Source organism: Lepidochelys kempii, chromosome 4 (assembly GCF_965140285.1).
Source record: "Lepidochelys kempii isolate rLepKem1 chromosome 4, rLepKem1.hap1, whole genome shotgun sequence".
Classification (NCBI taxonomy): Eukaryota; Metazoa; Chordata; order Testudines; family Cheloniidae; genus Lepidochelys; species Lepidochelys kempii.
In genome coordinates this window covers 37657192-37680309 of record NC_136383.1, presented here as the reverse complement: position 1 = coordinate 37680309, position 23118 = coordinate 37657192, and the positions used below count along the sequence as shown (strand labels likewise).

The window sequence follows — 23118 nt, the reverse complement described above, 5'->3', positions numbered from 1 at the left end:
TCCTACTTGCTGGCTGAGGCCAAACATGCACATTCTGGAAAGAGAAGCTGCTTCACCATGTTAAACCAAAAGTCTGATTCTGCCAGTCTTTTGCCCATGGAACTCCCATTAAAGTCACTTAGGCTTACCCATGGTATAGATATTTCTGTATCTAGCTCAAAAAAATTAACAGTCATGCTCTGGAACGCAATTTTTTAAAATACATCTTTTACAAAACTCTCATGCCAATGTCATATATTTCCTCTGCATCACATTTCCTATTGTGTCAGGTTACAAATGGAATTTCTTTTACTATGTACATTGCCTTTCTCTTGTTTCATTTATTCACTGTCTGAAGTCATAATCCATTATTCATGATACAACAGAAAGGAATTCTGCTATCGTACTTCCAGGATTGTGGCATCTCCAAATAAATGTCCAAATGGCAGCTGAACTTTCTTTTGTCAGAGCTAAATTTGCCTATTCTCTTTGTGCTTGAGAGCAGTTGGTTTTATCCACTCACAAAGAATAATTTCCTCTTTGGTGCTGAAGTATCATATCCCCTGTGCAGTATTGCTCATAAATGATGCATACATATTTGTTACACAGGTATGGAAAAAGTGCATCAGAAAGCTACTTAGAAGAGAGGACTAGGCCTATCTGGTTGGATGATGTCAGCTGCTCAGGAAAAGAATCAACCATTCTTCAGTGCTCAAAGAGAGAGTGGGGAAAGCATGATTGCAACCATCAGGAGGATGTCAGAATAACCTGTCACGCAGATAATGACAGCCATAGATTCTCACTGGGTAAGGCATTCTTTGTAACTAATAAATGTCAGCATTCCTCTGCCTAAAGATTCAAGCAGAATGCAGCCTCTTTAAAGATGCTACAAATTTGAATCTCCACTTATTCTGCTGCCTGTACGTAGTTAAGCTGTTAATCAGTCAGAGGTAGGCATATGTGTATGTGAAGGGGGAGAGAAAGCTTTCCCTTTGAAGAGCACATGGAGCTGTTAAGGTTGCACATGGGAACATAAATATTCAGGGCATAAAGAAACAACGTTAATCTGTAATGCAGTGATTCCAGAGCCAATGAAACCTAAATCTGTGTCTGGATGGGTTTTTAGTCCTAGTGAGCCCCTCCTGATGGTATACTGAGTTGCACTTAGTACTCTGCAAGTTGTAATGAACTGAAAGAATGATAAATCATTAGTAAACCTCCCTGTGGACTTAGGTTCTTGCACCCCATCTGAAAAACAGAGATTGGAGAAATAGAGGGCATTCAGAGATAGACAGTGAAACTTATTAGAAACATGGAATTATGTCTGTATTATTAATTATCATTATCAGTCACTTGTATTACAGAAGAGCCTAGGAGACACAGTCATGGACCAGGACCCTTTTGTGCAAGGCACTGTACAAACACAGAAATTGTTTTCTGATGTGAAATATAGTTAAGTTGCATTAAAGAGAAGAAACGTAAAATATTATGGTCAAGATTTTTAAAAATGTATGCCTAAATATAAGTGCCGAAATCCATAAGTAATCTGGCTATCAAAAATGTCACACATTGACTGTCTTGGGAACTACAGTATCATTGCTCAATACTTTTGAAAACGAGGTTACTTATTTAGTTGGCTACATATGGATGTAGGAGCTTATATTTAGATACATATTTTGTAAAATTGTTGCCCATATTTTTAAAAGTTTACCCAAGTATATTGTAGTAGTTGTCGAATCTTGGATTTTCAAAGGACCCTAAGGAAGTTAGGTCTCCAGCTCCCAGTGAATTCTAAAGGGATTTGGGTGCCTAACTCCCTGAGGTTCCTTTGAAAATCCCAGCCTGAAAGTTTGCCTTGTGAAACTAAAACATGGATTTACTGCTTTAAAGTGCTATCTCAGCTTGCAATAATGCAGTATTTTACTACACTTTTCCACATCTTCAGTCTTTTTCTTCTCTCTTCCTTCCTCTCTTCCCTTCAAAACCTCCTGCTCCCCAAACTCCACAAATAATTATTATTCTTGTGGTATCATACAACCAATGATTACGTATGGGTGAGACTGCTACAGTGTGTTTGCTAGAAATAAACCCTCTCATCCCCCAAATAACAGGCATTCAAATCACGGCGGCTGTCTGCACAGATACAAACTATTTACGCTGCTGCATTTGAGACACTATACAACATAATCCTAGCTGAACAAGATTCAGTTCAGTTAAATATATCCACAGGGTAACATTCTCGTATCCCCCTCAGTTCACCTGAAAGTCATATTAATTCCACACATCTAGACTAATTTGCATTACCAAGATGAGGTAACAATAAAACACATATATTTTATTGCTAAAATCTTCTATCCCTATCTGGATAATATGAGTATAATTTACACTAAAATCATGTTCTGCCAGAATAGCACACTTCATTACAACAGAAGAATAAAGAGGAGACTGAGATTTGCTGTAATGTTTCTGGTTTGACTGAAGACAAAGGCTATATTGCTACTATTTGTTTCTTAACATTTGAGAAAGTATTAAATATTTCCTCTAAAAAGGAATTCAGTGGAGGAAGAGTATAAGAAAGAGTATTTTTAAATATAAACATTAAAGGGAGACAGACAATTGGTTTAAGACACAAACCAGATTTTTGTTAAAAAAAGAATGCTCTGCAGATATTAATTTGTAATTCATTTTTTATTACACTTAACAAATTTGAGTTATGAATGTAAATGTTTCCCATAGAGTGGTGAGGAACCAATAACAACAACAAAAAGGTTTTAGTATAGAAGACCCAAAAAATGTAACTGACTAGAAATTAAGAGAAACTGAGCAACAAATGTAATTGTGCAGCCTAAGTTAATTGCAGAAAGGAAATATATGGTAAACTGTGTAAATAATAAAAAAAAATTGAAGTGAAAAACATTTTTATGCTAAAAATAATTCAGTTTTAAAGCTTTTTCACTTTTAATAAGATAACTCTGGGTGAATTTAGCCCAATGACTAATGCCAAATTAACACTAGTTTTACTAAGAGCAAAATCTGGCCCATTATTTGCTCTCCCTCTTGGGTAGGCAGTAATTTTCACTGGCTTTCTAGCTAAGTTGTCTTCAATTTGTGGGAGAGTGAGGAGGAACAATAACTTGTCCAATTATTGGAAAGAACTCCAATGGAAAATATTAGGGATATATCAAGTACTACATACAAAAAGATTTAGGAGATGATTCTCATTTACACAGAGTAAAGGGGCCTCAAATTGAATTTATGCCTACTTTAAGGCCCTTGCACTACCCAAGAGTTGAAAAAGAGCATTTGTGTAAATGAGAATTATACCCTTAGGGCTTTTTATGACACAGTTTTTTTGAAACTTGCAGTCTAAATACTCAGCTAGTATAATAATATATACAATTAATTGGCCTTTGGGTAAGAGAACATAATTAGTAAAAATCTCAGTAATTCATATCAATAACTGGGAGACTGATTGATTTTGTATTATCAAATTTTCTGAATGAGAGTAAATGAACAAACATAATTTAAAAAAGGCCAAGGAAAATCTATAACTGAATATACTTTATTCAGTTGGACAAATGTATTAGTTTTCATGATGATAATACTTCAGAGTATACTAGTCAACATGCTGGAGAGTACTTTGTATAAGTAATGCATGTGTAGTAACATGGGCTAGTACATTTGTTGCTGGGCTGTAGGGTGAGCTTGGTGGGGGTGGTTTGTATGAGTGATTGTATTTATCGGTGAGGTTTAGCTAAATCCTCCTGTAAAAGTCCTCTATGAAGAATATGGTCTGCTCAAATGGGTATCATGTGGGTGTAGTCTCAGAACATAAGAATCAATCAGATTGTTCTCTACGGTTGGGGAAAGAACTGGGCTGTGTAAGTTCCAGTCAAGTTATAAGCTGTGTTACATATATATATGTAATGGAAGAAACCGATGAACCCTACAGTTTAAAGCATAAGGAGTACAGTGGTGCTTCATGATTTGTTGTAATGTGTATAAAATGCTTCATGCTGCCTGCCATGACAAAATACGTGAATACTTTAACAGATGATATCATTAAAGTAGAAATCTTGTTGAACATAAGTGTCAGTTGACCCTATCCTTGGAATGTGATGAAATGACCTAAAATAATAGTTTTTGTTTCTACTGTTGTGTAACTTATTCCTAGGTCCTCCCATCAGGCTGATGGATGGTGAGAATAAGAAAGAAGGACGTGTGGAGATTTTTATCAATGGCCAGTGGGGCACAATTTGTGATGATGGATGGTCTGATAAGGATGCAGCTGTGGTCTGTCGACAGCTTGGCTACAAGTAAGAAAAATCCTTCAACTATTCTTCAAGTTATCTGATTACCATATCTGACTGCATAAAGTTTGTGCAACTGAGTATTACCTGACTAGGTAATACTTGTCTGCTTAGTATACTTTTACTCTTCTATCCTTGAAATATACAAAAGTAAAGCCTGCTACAATTTTACTACTTCTTCATAAGGAAGCTGATATGCCTCAGAAAAAGGGCAGTAATGCCAAAGCATAATTGTCTTTACTAAGCTCAGCTAACAACTGAAGTGTAGGTTAAAAGCAGTTATTGAAAAATCTGTTTAATGAAACCAAATATTTTAAAATGACTAAGCTGCTGTTTAAATACGATATTTAACTTGTTATTTATGTGGCTATTCATATTATCTACGCACAATAGGCCAAATTCTCATTTACACTCAACTTCTGTGAGTTGCACCGATGTAACTGAGAAAAGAATTAGGCTCAACATATCTGCTCAGTATTCTTTCCTGCTCTGAACTATTTTAACCTTACTTCTTTGATTGTAACTGAGCTTGGTTTCCAGTCTTCCTAAAGCACTAACGAAGTTCAAGGAAATGATTTGCCACATCCTTCAGGAATGGAAAGATAATGGAAACAAGAAGAAAATTAATATTTAAAAGAATGCACTGGGGTGTAGCCTAGAGTTGAGTAGTAGAGTTAATGACCATTCATGTTAACAGAAATGATTTTCTGTATCTGTGAACCTTCGAGATTCTTTGGCTTTTTTATTTTATTTTTATTTTAATTATTGTTTCTGGGTTTTGGTGATAAATGACAATTATCTTAATTTATATAACACCTTTAATCTCGAAAGATTTTAAACTGATGCACATGGACATAATTTATCTGTCACCTGAAATGTAGCCATGTTTGGGGTGAAACAAAGGGTAATATTTAACAGATCAGTGTAACGTTACATGTTAGAAAAGGAAAGGCAGTACAGAATGTGTTTCCCAGTGAAACTACAGAAAAGAATTACTTATGGTCAAGACAATAAAACCAGCTTTGAATTTGGCCAGACTATTCGGGATAGGGTGACCAGATGTCCTGATTTTATAGGGACAGTCCCGATTTTGGGGGCTTTTTCTTATATAGGCACCTATTACCCTCCACCCCCTGTCCTTATTTTTACACTTGCTATCTGGTCACCCTAATTAGGGACAATGATCTTACTCATGCAAAGAACTCAATGTAATTGTTTATTGATCACAAGTAGTTTTTATAAACTGTGGTTTTATTAATATCTATGTGTTGTGATCTTGAATGACCTCAAATAGTTGTGAAGTCTTAAGTGGTTTTAATGACTAACTTGGTTTTCTATCTAGTTCAAAAGATAGCAACTTCAGCAGCACACTGCCCAGTGCCACCAGACATGGGCATTGCTTTAGTACTGACTCAGAGGTAAGAGTGGTAGCCACTGAATCAACAGCACTGAGAGGTTTTTTTGTTCATTTACTGACCTGGCCTGACCCTGCTTAGTTTGTGAGATTTGAAGGGATCATAAAAGGAGCCTGGCTGCAGGGTACATGATAATAACTTGAATAAGCCTGCTGAAATAAAATAACAGAGCTAACAGGAAAAAATATTTAATTAAAAAAATTGCAACTTTTCTATGCCAGTGGTGAACAAAGCCACTCAATCAGCCTTCCACTGCTCATTAGACATTTCTCGTTGGGGCACTAGGAATCAAGGTAGGTGTGATGGCCAAGGACAGACTTATAAAAAGTAGTGCTAATAAGATCTGAAAATAGTCCAGAAAAGGCTGTTTTGCTTTAAGTGTTTTTTTTTCAAATAACTTCCAAGCTAAAGAACCTTATAGATTTGTATTATTTCCTACTGAGTCATTTAGTCTGCTTCTTCCTCAGCCTCCTCAGACACACAGACTTTTCATATTTCTGTCACAGACGCACCAAACCCACTCACTCATCCCCACATTCCATTTTTAAGCCATTTCAAAGACAGATAGTTGGATTCTCAATTTATATCCTGTCATTACAGGGGTTCAGAATAAAGGAGGATAATATAGTAGGGTACATACCAAGTGAAGGACTTGGGGCAGAGTACAAATCTTGGATATATGGGGATTCTGATAATTGGGGGAGTCAGCCAGCATACTTGGAAGTCTGCGCTGAGGGCTGTTTCCTTATTCCTTGCTTGTTCAGTAAATGGTGACAGGTACACTCCAGGAGCTTGACTTTGCTCTTATGTGCAGCCATGTATGTGAGAACAATCAGGTCTGAGTATTTTACTGTATGTATTTGTTTGCTCTGATTCAGACTTCAGTCTGAGTGCTGATTTGAGTGTCTCATGACAAGGTTAGGATCTTCTATTTACACACCTACGTTTGAAAATTGGGCTCTCTGAGTGCTGCTTTTAGAGACAAAAACTAGTCTTTTTCTGGAAAATGTTGGCAAAGAGCTAAATACTGAAGCTGACATCAATTTTCATTAAGAATGACCATGGAACTAAAAGTTCATACTGAGGTATTATTTTCCACTTACATAACTGTGATTTACACTTACAGCACTGCTACTGGGAAACTTAGGGTGTCTGACTTTACGTTTTTTTTTCTGGAAAATGTGAAGCCTGTAAATCATACGTACATTTTTTGACTCAGGCCAGCAGGGGAGTGGAGATTTCCTTAAAATGCAGACTTGTACAACAGAGAGTAAAACAAATGAATTAATAGTTGTACTGTATATATTGCTCCCAGGGTTAACAAGGAACTGTGTTTTTATTTTTACAAAATACTGCTTTGTAACATTAATAACCTTTTAATTAAGATTTGTTTCTGAAGTTGAATCTGGAAACCCAAGTTGGCAAGATGTCTAGACCCCAATTAATAGTACTCTTAAAGATCTGTTATTAAGCCAGCTTGCATACTTGTAGATTAATGTTAGTAGCAGAAAAACAATCTGAAGAACATTAGAAAGCCATCCTCCTACCAGGAAAAGCAGTTGTGAAATTAAAAAAAAAATTAACGGTGGCTAATCAAAACACACTTAAAACTGAAAGAACATGCACCTTTCGTGAAGCATTACTTAATGTCTGACAAAGACTAGCAAGTAGAGTAATTTTATGGATGGGGGGAAAAGGATAGAAGAGAGATGTTTTAGAAACTCTTATGCTTGTTGAGCAAGTTAATTGGCATGATGAAAATTCTAAGATATTTGGAGCCCTTTTCTGGAAGAACTGGGTTATGAATATACAAACATATACGAAATGAAGATTAGGGTATTTTTTCATTTTTCATTTAATTTTTTATTTTTTTCATTTATGTACTGAAAAACAGTTTTGGTAATGTAGCAGAAACTTCCATTCAACCTTTTCCATGTAGATTTTCTATGTGGGAGGACAGGTTTTTGTCCTTGTAAGGTATTCATTAACTGGAACATCAGTATATACCACTGTGCGCCTATGCGCTTGGTGGGTCTAGTCTACCATATTGGAGTACAGATCCCTGCTTTTTATCTGTTTTTCTTGTACATACCAGCTTGATAATGAATGAGAAACAGTTTAAAATATTTAATTTTAATGTTTATTTCTAATGGTTAAGCCTACCATATATTTGATTAATGTATTGGGATCTTAATAGCAAAATGTATTTTAGCAAAAGCTTTGTAATTCACTTTCAATGCATGGTTATACTCCCAGTCTACACTATGGAACAAATTTTGGTTTCAGTTTCTCTGGATTTACACTAGTGTAATAGAGATCAGATTTTTTTTCCTTTTATATTTCTGTACTGAACCATTTTAGGTTTCTTGGGGGATGGGTGGGCTTGTACTCCTGCTGCTAGCCTGAGCCACTGCCTATACCCCACTATTTTTAGCGCACTAGCTCAAGCGGAACTAGCGTGTGTCCATCTACCCATGCCACAAAGCACCTTCCCAGACGCAGTGTAGACATACCCTAAGTGCAACAGCAATCCCGGTGTGGTGTTTTGTTGCTTTTTGCTTTAAATATAAAAGCATTAATTTTTTATCATATTTTGTTTTTTCAGCCTTCAGCTATTGCTCTCTGACTGAAGACAGAGGCTGGAGGTCACTCTACTAATGCTGTCTGGAGCACAGCAGTATGGACAATTGATAGAAAGGACAGTTTTTTAAACACTATATTCAGGTGCAAAAATGTGCGCACACATTATATATATATATATATATGTAATATGTATATATATATATATATATATATATTAGTATTTACATGTGCATTTTCCACAGGGGTGGGGTGTGTGTGTAAATAAGGAAAATATATATGCAAATGGCAACTTGTAATTCAGTGTAATTTGGGTGCCTAACTCCCTTAGGCTCCTTTGAAAATCCCTGACTCACTGTCTCCAAAAGAAATCCTTAAGAGGGAGACTGAGGGGGGACAGTGTTTATTAGCTGATTCAGTATCCAAACATGGCTGTTCCTTCCCCTTCTGCTCTGCACCAGACACTATTAACTAGGTGACCTACACACCCTGCTTAAATCTGCGTAAATGATAGCAGGTTTCAGAGTAGCAGCTCTGTTAGTCTGTATCCACAAAAAGAAAAGGAGTACTTGTGGCACCTTAGAGACTAACAAATTTACTTGAGCATAAGCTTTCATGACCTACAGCTCACTTCATCGGATGCATGCAGTGGAAAATACAGTGGGGAGATTTATATACACAGAGAACATGAAACAATGGGTGTTACCATACACCCTGTAACAGGAGTGACCAGGTAAGGTGAGCTATTACCAGCAGGAGAGCGGGGAGGGGTGGGGGTGGAACCTTTTGTAGTGATAATCAAGGTGGGCCATTTCCAGCAGTTGACAAGAACGTGTGAGGAACAGTGGAGGTGGTAGGGGGAATAAACATGGGGAAATAGTTTTACTTTGTGGAATGACACATCCACTCCCAGTCTTTATTCAAGCCTAAGTTAATTGTATCCAGTTTGCAAATTAATTCCAATTCAGCAGTCTCTCGTTGGAGTCTGTTTCTGAAGATGTTTTGTTGAAGAATTGCCACTTTTAGGTCTGTAATCGAGTGACCAAAGAGATCACTCATGCTTCTCACTGGACATGCAGTTATCCCTTTGGACACATACTAATGTCCTACTTTTCAAAATGTAGCCTTAGGTTATGTCTACACTGCAGTAAAAGACCAGCAGCACTGCCATGGCTGGCCCAGGTCAGCTGACTCGGGCTCACAGGGCTCAGGCTGTGGGGTTAAAAATTGCAGTGTAGACGTTTGGGCTCCAGCAGGAGCCCAGGCTCTGAAATCCCGTGAATGGGGGTAGGCCTCAGGGAAGGGTATGTCTATACTGCCATTGAAAACCTGCAGCTGGCCCATGCCAGCTGATGTGGGCTCCTGGGCTCAGGCTGGGGGGCTGTTTAATTCTGGTGTAGATGTTCTGGCTTAGGCTGTAGCCTGAGCTCTGGGACATTCCCACCTTGCAAGGCCCTAGAGTCAGGGTCCCAGCCCAAGCGTCTTGAACTGCAATTAAACAGCCCATTAGCCCAAGCCTGAGTCAGCTGACCCGGGCTCTGAGACTCCGTGCCAAGGATTTTGTATTGCTGTGTAGATTAGTTGCAAATATATGCACATGGTATAATATAACAACACCCTACAGCTCTGTAGCACTCAGTACATTGTTTCAGAGTAACAGCCGTGTTAGTCTGTATTCGCAAAAAGAAAAGGAGTACTTGTGGCACCTTAGAGACTAACCAATTTATTTGAGCATGAGCTTTCGTGAGCTACAGCTCACTTCGTAGCTCACGAAAGCTTATGCTCAAATAAATTGGTTAGTCTCTAAGGTGCCACAAGTACTCCTTTTCTTTCAGTACATTGTATTTCAACAAACCAACACTAACTTGCATTTTACTAATCTGCAAACCTGTAATTCTCTCACTCACACAGAGTGTTCTTGTGTGCTCACCCACTTCTCAGCAAAGCCAGCAGGGATGTCTTAGATCACTAATACTTCATAGACTTATACACAATACACTACAGAACATTTACTAATACTGTGAAGCTTTATCATAAGTAATTAAAAATAAACTATATCTGTCACTTAAATGAACAAAGTGGATGCTGAGATGAATTATTCTTGCTTTTTTATTGTTCACTCACTGGCTAATTTGCAAAAATCAGTCATTTACAATGGGCCTTCCATAGTTATTAGTGAAATGCTGCTGTATTGCACATAATCTGTAAGGATCAGACTTTCAAACCCTAATAAGATGTCTTAAATCCCACAAATGGATACTCGGCCTGACACCTATCCATATAAATGTCTGTCTCACATACCTAAATGATGTTTTCATCATCCCAAGTTCAGGATTTGGACATCCTATGAAAGAACTCATATTTCAAAATGGGCTTCACACAAGTTTTTTAGTGGTGATTACAGATTTAGGGCCCAATACTTCAAGATTTTGCATGCCCTCAACTGCTACTGAAGCACTTTGTAGAAATGGGCCCTTTATGAAGCTAAATTAATCTTTGGTGTAACTCCATTGATTTCAATGGAGTTACACCCGGGATAAAGTTGACGAACTCCATCTAATCTAAGGATATCTGTAATGCCCATCACTGTAGTCTCTAATATTTTGATTAAAGCTTGGCTAAATTGATAGATAGATAGATAAACTACCTACCTCTGGTGGCACAAAGACAGCATAGCAGCTCCTTACTAGTTATTAGTATGGGACATGGCCTGGTCTGGAAAAGATCCAACTCTGAATTTTACTCTTTGCAAAAGTATTATTACAACAATGAAATTTATCTCTTTCTCTAATTGTATTATTATTTTACATCTAAAACAAAAGTACAAGGGGCTTCAGTTTGAAGGTTATATTCTGTATATACTATTAGTGATTTTCTGTGCCATGCTGCCATGATTTATATTCATAGTTGCCATTAATGTATCGTATACTTGAAGACATAGTTCCCAGTAAACTGTAGGTCTCCTTCCTTATTTAACCGGTTTAGTTTTCGGAAAGGATCGTAACACAAATAAATTATTTTTAGTGTACACAGATGCTGACTTTAGACAAGGATTAAACAGATTATGGAAAAAAAATTAGCGTGGGTTTTTGTTTCATGCTATTACAATATAAAAATCCTTTTCCTTTTCATAGAGCTTTTTAGCTAAGGATACAAAAGCATTTTACAAACAAATGAATCCTCCAAAGTTAGTCAGTTATTATTCTAGTGTATAGATAAGTTAATAGAGGCAATGAGAAAGTAAGTGACTTGTTCAAAGTTCTGCAGTGAACTAGAAACAGAACTTGGAATAAAACCTTAAAGTCTTCATCCTTAGTACCCTACTCACATCCTCTTCTATATATTTCAGTTTAGGCAAATGTAGGACAATGCTTACAACATTTTAATTAAACAACGGTGTTCTGCTTGCAGAGGCTCAGCTAGAGCAAGGACTATGGCATATTTTGGGGAAGGGAAAGGACCAATCCATGTGGATAATGTGAAATGTACAGGAAGTGAGAGATCCCTGACAGACTGCATAAAACAGGATATTGGAACACACAACTGCCGTCACAGTGAAGATGCTGGCGTGATTTGCGACTACCTTGGCAAGAAAGCATCCGGGAACAGTAATAAAGGTGAAGTACCTTTGTGAGGTTTATGGCAATAGATTCAAAACTAGGTATATTGTGATGATTGCTAGAAAAAGAAAAGAAGGTGAAAAATCTGATCTCACAGGAGAAAAACATACATATTTATATTAAAAAAAAAAAAGGCAAGAAATGCACTGTACCTTAAAATCTATGGGTCAGGTGCTTCCTCTTTATGTCATTCTGGCAGTGGAAAGGAACCACAAAGCCAATTTAAATGGCACAGAGGAATCCTCTAGCTTAACCACATGGGGCCCATTGCAGTTAGGTGCAGCCAGGGCTTTAAGTTATGCTGGATGTTAAACCAGGTCCAGGGAAGCATAAAGTTGAGAGAAAACCACCTTTGTTCCCTCCCACCACCTGTGCCAAGCATAGATTGGCTGCAGCTGAGGACTAAGCTCTACACAAATTCTTCTCTCACATCAGTGTAAATTAGGAATTACTTCCTTGTATACAGTTTCAGAGTAGTAGCCAAGTTAGTCTGTATTCGCAAAAAGAAAAGGAGTACTTGTGGCACCTTAGAAACTTACAAATTTATTTGAGCATAAGGTTTCGTGAGCTACAGCTAAGGATGAAGTGAGCTGTAGCTCACAAAAGCTTATGCTCAAATACATTTTTTAGTCTCTAAGGTGCCACAGGTACTCCTTTTCTTCTTGTATACAGTGTGACTGTAGCCATGTCAGTCCCAGGGTACTAGAGAGACAAGGTGGGTGAGGTAATACTGTGTATTGGACATATTTCTGTTGGTGGGTGTGACAAGCTTTTGAGCTTACAGTTTTTGAGCCTGCAAGATGCTGAGTGCCATCACCATCCAGTGAGACCTGGAGAGCTCTGTATAAACAAAAACTTCTCTGACCAAGAGAAGTTGGTCTAATAAAAGAGATTACCTCACCCACCCTGTCTCTCAAATTACTTTGTAGAAGTCAAAGGAGTGACTCCAGATTTACACTGATGTAACTGAGAGCAGAATATTGGTCTTCCATTTAAATCACTTCAGACATGAAAAATAAGGAAAGATTTCCAGCTCTTTGTGTGTATTATTCATATTATAACCTTCATATTTATTAAAAGATTCTTTTTTAGTGGATCACATGCAGAAGGGTAACTCGTTCTTACACTGTGAACTGAAAAAAACTGCAGTTAATGGTTTGAACACCTGTTTAGCTTTCTATTAGGCATGGGGGATAGTGCTCATTGCCTAGTGATCACAATTCAGAAAATATTCTCAGCCAGACAGAACCTGTAAAAGGTGTGGGTCAAAAATCTTTGTGTGGGAGTCCTGTGTATGGAGAGAGAACAGTGTGGGAGTCAAAATCCACCGTGAAGATACCAGAATGAAATTTTGCTGTAGGAATATGTGATTATTGTTTAATTGGATTTCACTGACAAACTTTGAGAATAATATAAGGTGTGATCCTGCAAGGCAGGTCCTGAGCACACAACGCCCCCTGAGTTCATTGGATGGTGATGGTACTCAGCACAGAATCATGTCCTTACCGACTAAACAAACAAAATAAAATACACTTTTTTTTTAATCTACCAAACCCTATATATTGTTGCTGTGTGGGAGTTTAAGGCCTAAACCTTATTTTCTGTTTAGATTCCCTTGCTTCTGTTTGTGGATTGAGGTTACTGCATCGTCGACAGAAGCGGATAATTGGTGGGAAAAATTCTTTAAGGTAAATGATATTCAGTACAGTGAAAGTCATTTTCAGTGTAAAATTGTGGGATGTGCAGTTGCCATAAGCCCTCAGCCTTGTTTAGCTACTGATTAAATTTTTTGCTTCTCATGAAATAAATGCAGATTAATAATGTGAATTTTGCCATATTGGGCTTAGTTTAGCACAAAGAACATAATTTTGTTCAACAAGTATAGTTTTTTCCAGGCCAGTTAGAACTGGATGAATTATTCACCCATTAATTCAGAGTGAGTGAAGCTTTGTGCAGCCCCATCTAAAGGTTGCTGTTCCAGCCTGCATCTCTTCCTCTGTCTCCTCATCTTCAGTCTCTTTGGGACATCATGGTGCATCATGACCTTTCTCTGACTACTTCTACACTACATGCCACTGGCAATACGTGTAGCTATACATCCACATTGTGGTATATAGCAGATGAACCTTTCCCTGCTGCCTCCCCTCTGTCAGAGCCTTTCCCAGCGAGCAGAATCTTTCCTGCAATGGATGAAGAGCTCCAGCAGTGGGGAGCTGCTGGAGTGTTTCTCTGTGGCAGGGAAGAACTCCAGTAGAGGGAACTGCCAGAGCCTCTCTTTCCTGCCAGAGCCTTTCCCGGTAGCCACAGTCTTTTCTTGCCGTGGCAAAAGGTTCGAGCAGCGGGGAAGCACAGCTTGGGACAGCAGAGAGCTATGGAGGGTATGTACTCGGGTACATACCCACATCCAATTATGCAGACATTCCCATGAAGCCACTCTGCCTATAGTCCTTCCTGTATAGCCCACATGTGGGGCATAGGGGATGGTTTTTTATTTCTAGTGTCTTTGTGAGATATTTGATGTGAATATGCAATATTCAAAATTTGAGTAATTGGTTGGACACATAAATCACATTTCATGTTTCAATTTCTTGATCGACTGTGCGGAACTCTTACAGACAGATTTCCAGTGGGAACTCTTAGGATTATGAATTTAAAATTTGCTTTATGTGAATACTTTGTAATATGCACGTCAATTTTGTTTTCTGAGTTAACATTCCTGCTGGTGAATTTGTTCACTAGAATATTCCCAGAAAGCACACACAAAGAGAGCAGGAACACATTCAAAGCAAATCTGAAGACCAGATCAAAAAATAATCATTGATAAATTTTTGCAGTATTTACCAAACTCAGTGTCAGATATTGCAATTCAGTTTTGGGTACATTGGAATTTTATTCTTTAATCAGCTTAAATTACTTTCCTTAGACAAACAGCCATTTCAGTTTCTCCTGAGAAGCAAATCCTGAATAGCTGTGAACCATATAGATGGATCTGTGGGTCTGCTATGCATTTAACAGAACTGTAAAAGGCTAAATAGCATGAAAGGAGGTTGGGTATTATTAACGCTTTAAAAACATCATTTTTCTCAAGTAAATGTACTTCTTTGATGATGATATAGCTGTAAAATAAGACTTTGCATTAACTGGTAGTTGGTTCTTGGCCATATTGGTATATAACATGCTCCCATATGTTCACCCACCCACACTTGTATAACTGCAAATACAGATAGACTTGTTTTCTTAATATTTGTGAATTATGACAACCACAAAGACTATTCATAATATCTTATGGATACAGGAATAAGGAACAAAGTATATGGAATGTGATGGTGAATGATACAAAGAATATTATAAAGCCTTCATAAAAAAAATGGTGTGTCCTGTTTAGAATACTGTGCACAGTATTGGTCACCCCAACGCCAAAAGGCTATTGCAGATCAGGAGAGGGTTTCAGAAAAGAGCAACAAAAATGATCCAGGGAAAAACTGACATATGCAGAAAGATTGAAAAGCCTGGGATTGTTTACCTTACAAAGGAGACAAATAAGAGGGGATAAGCATATAAAAAATAAAGAATAGTATAGAGAAAGTAGATCAGGAAATTCTGTTCTGCCAGGTTTCAGAGTAACAGCCGTGTTAATCTGTATTCGCAAAAAGAAAAGGAGTACTTGTGGCACCTTAGAGATTAACCAATTTATTTGAGCATGAGCTTTCGTGAGCTACAGCTCACTTCATCGGATGCATACTGTGGAAACTGCAGAAGATCTTTTTATACACAGAGACCATGAAACAATACCTCCTCCCACCCCACTCTCCTGCTGGTAATAGCTTATCTAAAGTGATCATCAAGCAGGAGAGTGAGTTTGGGGGGGGGGTGAGAAAACCTGGATTTGTGCTGGAAATGGCCCACCTTGATTATCATACACATTGTAAAGAGAGTGGTCACTTTGGATGGGCTATTACCAGCAGGAGAGTGAGTTTGGGGGAGGGGGGCTGGAGAGTGAGAAAATCTGGATTTGTGCTGGAAATGGCCCAACTTGATGATCACTTTAGATAAGCTATTACCAGCAGGAGAGTGGGGTGGGAGGAGGTATTGTTTCATGGTCTCTGTGTATAAAAAGATCTTCTGCAGTTTCCATAGTATGCATCTGATGAAGTGAGCTGTAGCTCACGAAAGCTCATGCTCAAATAAATTGGTTAGTCTCTAAGGTGCCACAAGTACTCCTTTTCTTTTTCTTCTGCCAGTATCATACCACAAGAACAAGGGGCTAGATTATGAAAATAAAAGGTGGGAAATTCAAACCAATAAAAGGGAAAATACTTTTTCACACAATGCATTATTAGACTGTGGTACTTAGTGCCACAGGACAATCATTAAGGCAAAGTATTTAACAGATTCAAAAAGGGATTGGGTATTATATGGATCTCAAGAATATCCAGAATTATCATAACTAAGGCTGTGAGTCTTTCATGGAGGTCACAGATTCAGTGACTTTCCAGGACCTTGGTGACAGCTGCAGCAGCTGTTGAGGCTGACTCGGCGGGGCCCCAGGCAACTGGTCCCGGGCACTGTCCCGGAGCAGTGGCAGTGGTGGTGGGACCCTGGGCCGCCCCACAGCCCGGAGGAGCAGTGGTGGGGCCACGGGCCATCCCCTGGCCCAGAGGAGCAGCAGTGATGGTGGGGCCACGGGCTGGCCCAGAGGCAGGTGGTGGGGCCCAGGCTGCCCCCAGGAGCAGTGGCGGTGGGGCCTGGGCCACCCCCCAGCCTGGAGCGGTGGCAGCAGGGCCCCAGGCCGCCCCCACCTCCAGAGCAGTAGCAGCGACAGGGCCTTGGGCCACCCCCACATTCCCCAGGAGCAACAGCATCTCCCCTCAGCAGGTAAGATTTAGTTAGGGGTATTTTTAATAAAAGTCATGGACAGGTCACTGGCCTTGACGTTTTGGTTATTGCCTGTCGTGATTTTTACTAAAAATACCCATGACTAAATCATAGCCTTAATCATAACTAATAACAAAAATTTTGAAAGGGATATCAAACCTCATGCTTCAGGTCTTAAGTCAATTTTTAACTATTGGAGACCAGGGCAGATTACCCTACTTTCCTCTGAAGCATCTGGTACTTGCTAGTGTCAGACACAGGACGCTGGACTAGATGGAACACTGCTCTGATCCTGTTTGTCAATTCCTGTGTTCCTGTATTCCTATTCAAATGGATAGTTTTCAAAATTAAACTAGCTGCTACTTATATTCTGGCTGCTGTTCTCTCTCTTCCCTTTTTGCTAGTTCCATCTATTTATGGGAAGATGTAAGAACCGAATCTTTTGATCCCACTGTCAATTCCATCTTTATAGGGTTGGGAATATGTATCTTTGATCTGCTAAATTGTTTGGATTTATCTTGAATAGATGACCACATGTGGAGAGATGAGATGGAGCTAATCCGTGTATTTCTTGTTTCTGCTTTTCTCTTAATCCCATTGATTTTGAAGATTTGCTTTACATCCAGTCAAGGGCAGATGGAGAAGTTAGCATTAATGGGAACAGAAAAGCAGATTGGGAGTTTTTCATGGAACTCTCCCCATCCTCCACTCCCAGATTTTTGGCCTGGTAGCCTTCTCCTCACAGTTGCATATTTTTATATGGTAACTATTAGAACTGCTAATCTCTTCTCTCACTTGGATAATATTTGGTGGAGGACACAGATCGTATGTTTTTGGCACGAAGGATGTATTCTGAGAAGGGATGATTAAACTGATTCATAGTGGGATGAAGTGCTGAGAGAATTCGATGTCCCAGTAGTCTGTAAACTAACCTTGAGGGTTGTTGAATGGAATTCTGAATGCTATACTAACATGATTAAATGGTCTCCCAATTGTTACTCAGTAAATAATGTGTCTTAAGTTATTTAAACCAATGTAGCAATAGTGGCTCTACACTCAAGACAGCTTGCCAGTTACCTTTACTCTTCCATTTTGCTTAGTACACTAAAAGACATGACTGATTTATTCTCTCTTTAGGGGCGGTTGGCCCTGGCAGGTTGCCCTTCGACTGAAATCATCTCATGGTGATGGAAGACTCTTATGTGGTGCCACACTCATCAGCAGCTGTTGGGTGATCACTGCCGCACACTGTTTTAAGAGGTAGTACTACATGATTAACAGTGGGATACATTTCCAGTACCACTGCATTGCTACCATTTTGAGGCCAGTGGGAATGATACAGAGGCAAAACCCCACTCTTGCCCACCAGTATATTGAAAATTGTTCCCAAAGAGACTGACTTCTGTTAAAAAAAAGTTCTGTATTTAACTTGTATGTTAAAACTATTCTTACTCCCACATTCTAGCACTACACAAATTGCATTCATCACTCAACGGATTTATGTTCAGAATTTCACCATTTCCAGAGAAAACCTTTATAGAGAAAACTTCAGACTTCCCTAGCATAATCAACTAAGGGGCCTGGCCCCTCAAAACACCACAGTGTACAGGTATCTGTTAACTTGGCAAGTTGAGGTGAGAACAAACAAGCACTTGGATCCTGTGTTGTATTTTGATGTTCTGTTTGGTAAGGCACAGTCAGCTATGAAATTTAAGTGACAGTTTTCCTGTAATTTTTACAGACTACCTGAGCTGACCTCTAAGACCCTCTCTTTGATCAAAACATTCTTCTTATTTTGTGGAATCTAAGGGAAAAGTAAATTTGCATCTTGCCCTTGTCTGGATCTAATTAGTTTTTTTTATTCCTTCAGCCAGGCTGACAACAACTGCCTTACTCTCTGGTTTCTTAGTGTACAAAAATTAAGTATTTTGTAGCCATCTTAAGGATTCCGCCAGCACACTCACGGAAGCTTTAAAACACCTTCAGCCAAATACAGGGGTGAGTCTACGAGGCTCTAAGCTGCTGTAACTTACACCCTCTTCCAGCTATTCAGCCTACTGTACAGTAAGTTACACCACCTTCAGCTCCCTTCCACCCACTTACCACTTGATATGTAACTAAAGCTCCCTTACAAATCATCTCTGAATTGGTCTGTTCTATTTCACCACCTACATTAAACTGTCATCTAACTTTTCTATATTTATTCTCCCATTTTTGCTTTTTGTATACACTTTTTCTTTTTTACGATCTTCCTGCTCAGTTTCTTTTGTGACAGCCCAATCCAATTATTTGTAACATCACAGTTCACTGCCACTAAAGTTACTGCAATGTCACAAATACTGATTTAAATAGCAAGGAGGTGGATATAATAAACAGCTGTGGAGAAAGCTTCATTTTGAGACCAACATCTTGCAGCAATGACTGGGAAAGAAATGTAGAATAACTTTATAATAATTATAAGGAAGTTGGCTAAAATTTGCCTAAGTGTGCTGGGAGCAATTTAATTTCAACCTTTGGCCCCTTCTTTTTCCTCACTTCCCACTACAAAAGGGGCGGGAGATTGCTTTCATTACAATGAATGGAAATTGGTACCTTTTTTTAGAGGCAGCTGCTCAACATCTTTTCATTTTCATGTTTCCAGCAGTCATGTGGGACTCTTCTTGGTAACTGTTCAAGCCTTAATGGCCAGACTTCGTTCATTAAATCGCAGACTCTTTCCACTGAGATTCAAGCTGTTTTTGTTGTAGAAAATGAAAGTGCAAAGTCTTGGGTTTCTGTCATTAAAATGACTATAAACTGACCTCTTCATGCCTGTTCATGAGTCCCATGGTAATAACTAAGGATGAAGTTAGCAGAGCATTTTAGAAAGACTTTTGATAGAGCATTTTATTCAAGGCTTGAAAACAAAGCTCTCTCTCTCCTTCTCTCCTGTTATTGAAATCCTGTCTAATAGTAATTTGTGTATTTCACATTTTGGACACATGGGGGCAGATTCTTTACCCCATCAGCACTCCACTAAGGCATAGCAGAGAAAGGGGAAGACAGGAGCAAGCCAATTGTGGCTCCCTGATCCTCAGCCACTGGCCAGGAAGCAGCTCTAGCTTACATCTGTGGAGACCTAGGTGATGTTCTGCCCCCTCCTTTAACTTTCCAGTTTGCACATGTCTTGTCCCTGGAATGCCCAAGGCACACTACCCCATTCCCATTTTGCTGGGGTTGTGGCGGAGACAGAGTGGCAGAGCTGCCACCATGATTTTTCTGACAGCAGAGAGTTCCTGTACCCAGGGCAAATTCTCCAATGACTATCTCTGGCTAAAGATAAAAAAAATTCTAGCCTCATGGTGTCCCCCACAGTCTCTTTACCATTCCTTGCATCACAAGAATAGGCATCCACGAGGTGCATTTTTCATCTTTTCTAATTTGTTGTAAATAGAAAAATTGATATTTTCCCTATAATATCCTTCTGTCCCCATGTAGCAACTTAATTGGAGCATCTCATCTTGGGTTGAATCTGAGCAAACGCCTCCATCGTGAACTGCTCATTAATATGCAGCTGAGCAAGGAAGCACATAAACCTACACACAGATCTTCAGTGGGGACTGAAACAACTCTATGGCCCAAATTAATCTCTGGTATAATTCCATTGATTTGAACGGTTGCACTAGGGATTGATTTGGCCTTCTGTGTCCGAAATTTCCATTTATACCGTGCTTACTCTCGCTAAAGCCTATCTGGGAAAGCAAGAATGCAGAGCCTCACAGTGAGAATGGTAGATGAAGGCACATGTAGCAGTTAGCAGTAGATTTAGTGTGGAGAATGTATTAGCCTCATATTGAGTGGCCAGGTAAGGAAGAATTTTTAAACTAGTAGTGCTGTTTTAGGACTATCTTTTTGAAGTCTCAAGGACCAGACTGGGGCCAGATGCTTCTTGTGCATGTAAGAGGTGGAATATCCAACTGGTGGGCACAGTTACAGCCTCTGGCCTCTTTGTATCTCAGGTGCTCCCTCATGCACCCCTGTGGCACAAACCACTACAGCAGAAGCAGGGGAGGAGACAGGACCATATACCATCCCCAATGCTCCCCAGTACACATGTTCACAAGTTGGAGGATCTGACCAGCCCTCAAAGGGAATACATCAAATCCCTTTTAAGAATTACAGCAATGGGTTCACTCCCCATGTGCCAGGATGTTCCAACACACAGCAGTGCTTAACTAGCCTAAAGGAATCCAATGCTGTTCGTGAAAATAAATTAACAAAGTTGTAGGCTTGCTTTACTCCACACTTTTCTCCAGTAGTGTTTCCACTTCCATCTTTAATTTTTCTCTAATTCCAAACAGATGCAACTTGATTTTGATTCAGAATTACATCACTGTTTGATATTATTTTTCTTGATATCCTGCCCATTCTATTACAAAGTTTTGCCACAAGCTGTCATAGCAGCTGAGAACTCAGGACAATTTGCAGTTCTGGAAGTAACACATTGCTAGATCCAGGTAATTAAAAAGATGAGTCATTCAGTAAAAATGAAATGATAATGACCACGATGTCACTTTAGGAGTACATTAGGTTACTTGAACACTGTACTTCCTTCATACTAGACCTAAGCCCTTCTCTAGCACATTCTAGCTGAGGATCTCCAAGTGCTTTTTAAACATTAATGAAGTAAATTTCCCCATATCCCTGGGAAGTTAATATTAATCTCATTTTACAAATGGGGATACTGAGGCACTGAGCAGCTCAATGCCTGGTGTCACACTGAAAGTTAATGACAAAGTTGAGAATAGAACCCAGGTCTTCCAGTCCCAGTCCCTTCCACTAGACAACTCTGCCTCTTTTTTGTATTGGCCCATGTGCAATGTTTAAATTTGACAAAATGTGTAATTACGTTCAGAGTTATTGGAAAGAACAAAAGATCATTGTCTACAGATCAAAGTCAATTCTGAGCAGTCTATACAGGACTTGTGTGAATGCCTGTACACTGGAGTAGGGTAAATCAGTATTCAGACAGCTCATTCAGCCCCAGTCTAGAAGCACTGTAGCTAATTCACACTTCTGTGCATTTGTATGAGAAGATGCCTTTCTCACCGTGTTACATTTTATTGGAAATTACAGTTTGTTATTCAATCAGCCTTCTTGAATCTCCTGTTTTTCAGCATATTGCTAAAAATTAACAACATCCATAACACAAGCAGCAAGCAGTGCTCTAACTAAGGAGAATGCAGTTCCTCTTGTTATGTGAGGAAGATGAGCTTCAATAGGCAGGGGAAAGAGGACAAAGAGATAAGCAAGTTTCTCTAGCTAAATGTGTACCAGCTGAGCCCCAACTGGCAGTATAGAGTCCAATATCAGAGATCATAAACCACTTTCCTTCTTGCTGTAGTGCTGGTTTAGCAATTAGAAGAAACATTTTTTAAAATAATGAGGTTCTTATTGTTAAACCTATACTGAAGGAAGAAAGAAAGCAGTTTGATGTCTGACTTGACAAAGCCCTGGCTGGGATGATTTAATTAGGGTTTCGTTCTGCTTTGAACAGGGGGTTGGACTAGATGACCTCCTCAGGTCCCTTCCAACCCTGATATTTTATGATTCTATGACATTAAGTCATATCGCTGGTGTCAGATATTTAACACTATTCTGACCTCCAGCAGATTTCAAAATGGTGAATGCAGTGACAAACATTAGGGCACATACTCAAATTTGTGCACTATAATGTTGTGGGAAAATCCATATCTACAAAATGCAACTGTAACCTTTTAATTTAAAAAAAATATTCTGATTCTACAACATAAGAGGTGCCTCTCTCCATTTGAATTTAGAAGGTTAAATTTCCATTAGGTCACTGAAAATACACCTGAAAAGTATATGGTTGCATTCATTTGTATGCACAAAACCCTTATTTGAATGTACAAAATGGGTGCATGGGTGGACAAACACCTGTTTCTGTGTAATAAATGATTATTTTCCCAAACAATTACCAGTATTACATGGGCAACTATTCAAGGGTTTCATTCAAGCAGACAAAAGTATACCTATAATTTGTATGCCTCTGACTGATACACCAGGCAAATTGCAGATATTTACTTTTAATGCTCTTGACTCTGCATCTTTCTATCCTAATACAGTAGGGACATTCAGACATATATTAATAAAATCACTAATACAATGTTTTCTAACTTTTATCAAGGATTATCTGTAGCAGTATGTTTCCGTGTATAGGCTTCCATTGGGAATAGAGAGCTATTAATGGCAATGAGATCAGCATTTAAAAATACAGGCCCTGAAGCAAAAATCATTGGACTATCTAGCGTTGTGTAAGTGGCAAAGGAAAGAGCATCT

General features: G+C 38.9%; 1 protein-coding gene across 1 annotated transcript in view; it reads left to right on the top strand.

The window, feature by feature from the left end:
* PRSS12 (serine protease 12) overlaps positions 1-23118 on the top strand; it is a 62699-nt gene that overhangs the window by 30324 nt on the left and 9257 nt on the right. Inside the window, exons 7-11 of the mRNA XM_073340988.1 lie at positions 589-785; positions 4154-4295; positions 11696-11901; positions 13514-13592; positions 17917-18039. Of these exons, the coding sequence (XP_073197089.1) occupies positions 589-785; positions 4154-4295; positions 11696-11901; positions 13514-13592; positions 17917-18039 (747 nt within the window). The remainder of the gene's footprint in view (positions 1-588; positions 786-4153; positions 4296-11695; positions 11902-13513; positions 13593-17916; positions 18040-23118) is intronic.